Below are 4,070 nucleotides of genomic sequence, written 5' to 3' on the forward strand. Positions count from 1 at the left end.
TGAGTTCTTTGAGAGGGAGGGTCTTTTTTTTCTTTTTTCTTTGTTTTGAGACAGAGTTTCCCTCTTGTTGTCCAGGCTGGAGTGCAATGGCACGATCTCAGCTCACTGCAGCCGCTGGCTCCCAGGTTCAAGCGATTCGCCTGCCTCAGCCTCCGGAGTAGCAGGGATTACAGGCACCCGCCACCACGGCCAGCTAATTTTGCATTTTTTTAGTAGAGATGGGTTTTTTCCATGTTGGCCAGGCTGGTCTTGAACTCCTGACCTCAAGTGATCCACCTGCCTTGGCCTCCCAAAGCGCTGGGATTACAGGCGTGAACCACCGCGCCTGGCCAAGCTTCAGAGTCATGCCTTATTTCTGTGCCTGTGTTGTCCCCCAGCCCCCACCCCCTACCCCATCCCTGAGCACAGCAGTGGCACAGAATGGCTGATTGAGCTGACTTGGCTGGACCCAACTCGTACAAAGAATGATCAGGAACACGGAACTGATTGTCCAGTAGGTTATGGGGAAAAGAAAGGAAAGGAGAACGAGAATTTGAAGGTAAGAAACCCGAGGCTCTGAGAACCAAAGAATTTGTCCAAGTTCACAGAGCCCGTGGGTGGTGCAGCTGGCCCTTAAAACAGTGACTCTGAAGTTCTGTTCTCCATCAGCACAGAACTGAATGAGTAAATACTGAGTAGTTGTCTATCATTCTGAGCTTCAAGCCCTTGACAGCCCAGAGAGGAGCCATTACCTTCACGTTCCAGCTGGTGACGGGGTTCTCCCTGTTGTCATAGCAACAGACCTGTTTCAGGCACTGGCAGGCCCTCTGAGCGACGATGTCCCATCTGTACCCTTCTGCCACGTTGTGGGTGGGGTCAGCAGGATCCAGGATGATGGGCCTGTAACACAGGAAAAGGGTGCCCAGGTTTGTAATGGTTTGGAAGCCTTCAAGCCAGAAAAAAACCTTCTCAGCAATTGTTTAGTCCAGCCACTGAGCATCGTGGTGTCCACATCCTGGAGATGTTCAGGAGGGCCCCAAAACACCGCAGGATGGAGACAATGCTATTTCCAAGAATTCCTATCTGGCCAGGTGCCATGGCTCAAGCCTGTAATCCCAGCACTTTAGGAGGCCGATGCGGGAGGATGGCTTGAGGTCAGGAGTTTGAGAACAGCCTGGCCAACGTGGTGAAACCCTGTCTCTACTAAAAATACAAAAAGTTAGCCAGGTGTGGTGGTGCGTGCCCGTCATCCCAGTTACTCGGGAGGCTGAAGCAGGAAAATTGCTTGAACTTAGGAGGTGGAGGTTGCAGTGAGCCAAGATCGCGCCACCACCCTCCAGCAGCCTGGGTGACCAAGTGAGACTGTTTCCAAAAAAAAAAAAAAAAAAAAGAATTCCTCTTTGGGAGAGCACCTTAGGTGTTTGCAAGGAATTTGGGGGGAGAATGAGGCCCCAAGAGGCATGATAGAGGAATAACAGATGCCCATTCAGGCAGGGGGCCCTTTACGTTTGGTGTAGGCTTTGCAAGTTTAAGGTTAGAGCTGCTGAATTGCTTTGGATAACAGAAACACCACCGCCACCAACTACTGACATTTATGGAAGAACAAGGCTAAATCCTATGCAAATTAACCTATTTTAATCCTTACAGCAATTCTGTAAGGTAGGGACCGTTATTTTTATTGTTGTGATTGTCCTAGTTTTACAGATCTCCTTAAGTTCTTTTATTTGTTTTGTTTTTTTGTTTTTTTTTGAGACAGGGTCTCGCTCTGTCACCCAGGCTGGAGTGCAGTGGTGCAATCTCAGCTCACTGCAACCTCCGCCTCCCGGGTTCAGCCAGTTCTCTGCCTCAGCCTCCCGAGTAGCTGGGATTACAGGCACCTGCCACCATGCCCAGCTAATTTTTGTATTTTTAGTAGAGATGGGGTTTAACCATCTTGGCCAGGCTGGTCTTGAACTCCTGACCTCATGATCCACCTGCCTCGGCCTTCCAACAAAGTGTTCGGATTCCAGGCGTGAGCCACCGTGCCCCGCCTAGATCTCCCTGAGTTCTTACAGCCAGTAGATGGGGCTCTTACCCGTCTACCTCCTCAACAGAGCACAGGTTGGGCTGCCCCCAAGAGTCTCTCCTTTCTATAAATATTGAATAAATATTTTAAAGAATATTGGCTTGAAGGGGATCTTGGGCTTGCTTATTAACTTGGGGTGACTGCAAGTCCATGATTAAGACCAGCTCTTTGAACGGGGCGCAGTGGCTCATGCCCGTAATCCCAGCACTTTGGGGGGCCGAGGTGCTCAGATCACTTGACGTCAGGAGTTCAAGACCAGCCTGGACAACATGGTGAAACTCCATCTCTACTAAAAATACAAAAATTAGCAGGGCATGGTGGTGGGCACCTGTAGTCTCAGTTACTTGGGTGGCTGAGGTGGGAGGATAGCTTGAATCCAGGAGGTCGTGGTTGCAGTGAGCCAAGATCGTGCCACTGAACTCCAGCCTAGGTGACAGAGCAAGATTCCATCTAAAAAAAAAAAAACCCAACAACAACAACAACAACAAAACCCAGCACTTTGTACTCTGGGGCTTGGGAGGGAGCTGCGACTTTATCTGTGTAATAGAATGTGCTTATACACATCTAGATGTGTATAAGAGACAGCCACAGCACTCTGCTAATTTTTGTATTTTCGGTAGAGACTGGTTTTCTCCATGTTGGCCAGGATGGTTTCGGTCTCCTGACCTCGTGATCCGCCCACCTTGGCCTCCCAAAGTGCTGGGATTACAGGTGTGAGCCAGGCATGTGCCACCATGCCCGGCTAAGTTGGCCAGGATGGTTTCGGTCTCTTGACCTCGTGATCTGCCCGCCTCGGCCTCCCTAGTAGCTGGGACTACAGGCACATGCCACCACACCCAGATAATTTTTTGTATTTTTAGTAGAGATGAGGTTTTACCATGTTGGCCAGGATGGTTTCGGTCTCTTGACCTCGTGATCTGCCCGCCTCGGCCTCCCAACGTGCTGGGATTACAGGCGTGAGCCACCGCACCCGGCCAAGTTTTGTATTTTTGGTAGAGATGGGGTTTCACCATGTTGCCTAGGTTGGTCTTGAACTCTTGGGCTCAAGGGATCCACCCACCTCGGCCTCCTAGAGTGCTGTGATTACAGGCGTGAGCCACCGCCCCCAGTCTACAATGGTTTTTATATTCAGGAAAAATCCAGAGGCGTATATTTTCCAGCCCATGGGTGGGCCTCCTCATTTGGCCAGTGGGTCCCCGTTTATACTCTCTGTACCTTACTGCAGCCTCTGATGCTGCTTCTTCCTTCTGCTCCAAGCAGGTCAGTCTCCTGTTCCTGTACACATCTTACTCATCCCAGCCTCCCATGCTTTGCCCCCACCATCCTTTATCCTCTGTTCTGAGCATCTATATCCCCCCCTGGCCTTTAGGGCTCATTTCGACCCCTAACTTTTTAAAGGAATTTTCTCTGGTGACTTTAGTTAGCATTTATTCTGCTTCCAGACCCCCAGAGCCTCTGGTTCTGCTGCCTCTTAGCAGAATGATCTTAGTTAATTAACCTCTCTGAGCCTCAGTTTTCTCTTCTGTAAAATGGCAACAATAGTAATGATGATGACAATAATAAAGATAGTGATAATATTCGACCTTCTTACTTTACAGAATTGCCTGTTAGGATCAACTGAGACAGACCTTGGACAAGAGCTTTGCAAACTAGAAAGTGTGATGTTAATAAAATAGATTTTTGTGATCTCTGCCTATACCATAGGTTTGGCATCACATAATAATACGACTTAGTATTTTTCTTTTTTTGCTTTGTTTTCAGAGTATCTTGTCTTCTCTGGTAATTCTAGCAGTTTTGTGTAAGTTTGTTTCATGGACTTGCTTCCTAACGACATAGGGTGAGTTCTTTGAGAGGGAGGGTCTTTTTTTTCTTTTTTCTTTGTTTTGAGACAGAGTTTCCCTCTTGTTGTCCAGGCTGGAGTGCAATGGCACGATCTCAGCTCACTGCAGCCGCTGGCTCCCAGGTTCAAGCGATTCGCCTGCCTCAGCCTCCGGAGTAGCAGGGATTACAGGCACCCGCCACCACG

General features: G+C 49.0%; 1 protein-coding gene across 2 annotated transcripts in view; it reads right to left on the minus strand.

Moving 5' to 3' along the window:
* OASL (2'-5'-oligoadenylate synthetase-like) overlaps positions 1 to 4,070 on the minus strand; it is a 20,071-nt gene that overhangs the window by 3,279 nt on the left and 12,722 nt on the right. The window contains exon 5 of one of the 2 annotated variants that reach the window (XM_011964448.1): positions 732 to 879. The exons of the other annotated variant lie outside the window; for it this stretch is intronic. Coding sequence (XP_011819838.1) covers positions 732 to 879 — 148 coding nt within the window. The remainder of the gene's footprint in view (positions 1 to 731; positions 880 to 4,070) is intronic. 2 annotated transcript variants of the gene reach the window in all.

This window comes from Mandrillus leucophaeus, unplaced genomic scaffold, assembly GCF_000951045.1.
Source record: "Mandrillus leucophaeus isolate KB7577 unplaced genomic scaffold, Mleu.le_1.0 Scaffold7, whole genome shotgun sequence".
Lineage (NCBI taxonomy): Eukaryota > Metazoa > Chordata > Mammalia > Primates > Cercopithecidae > Mandrillus > Mandrillus leucophaeus.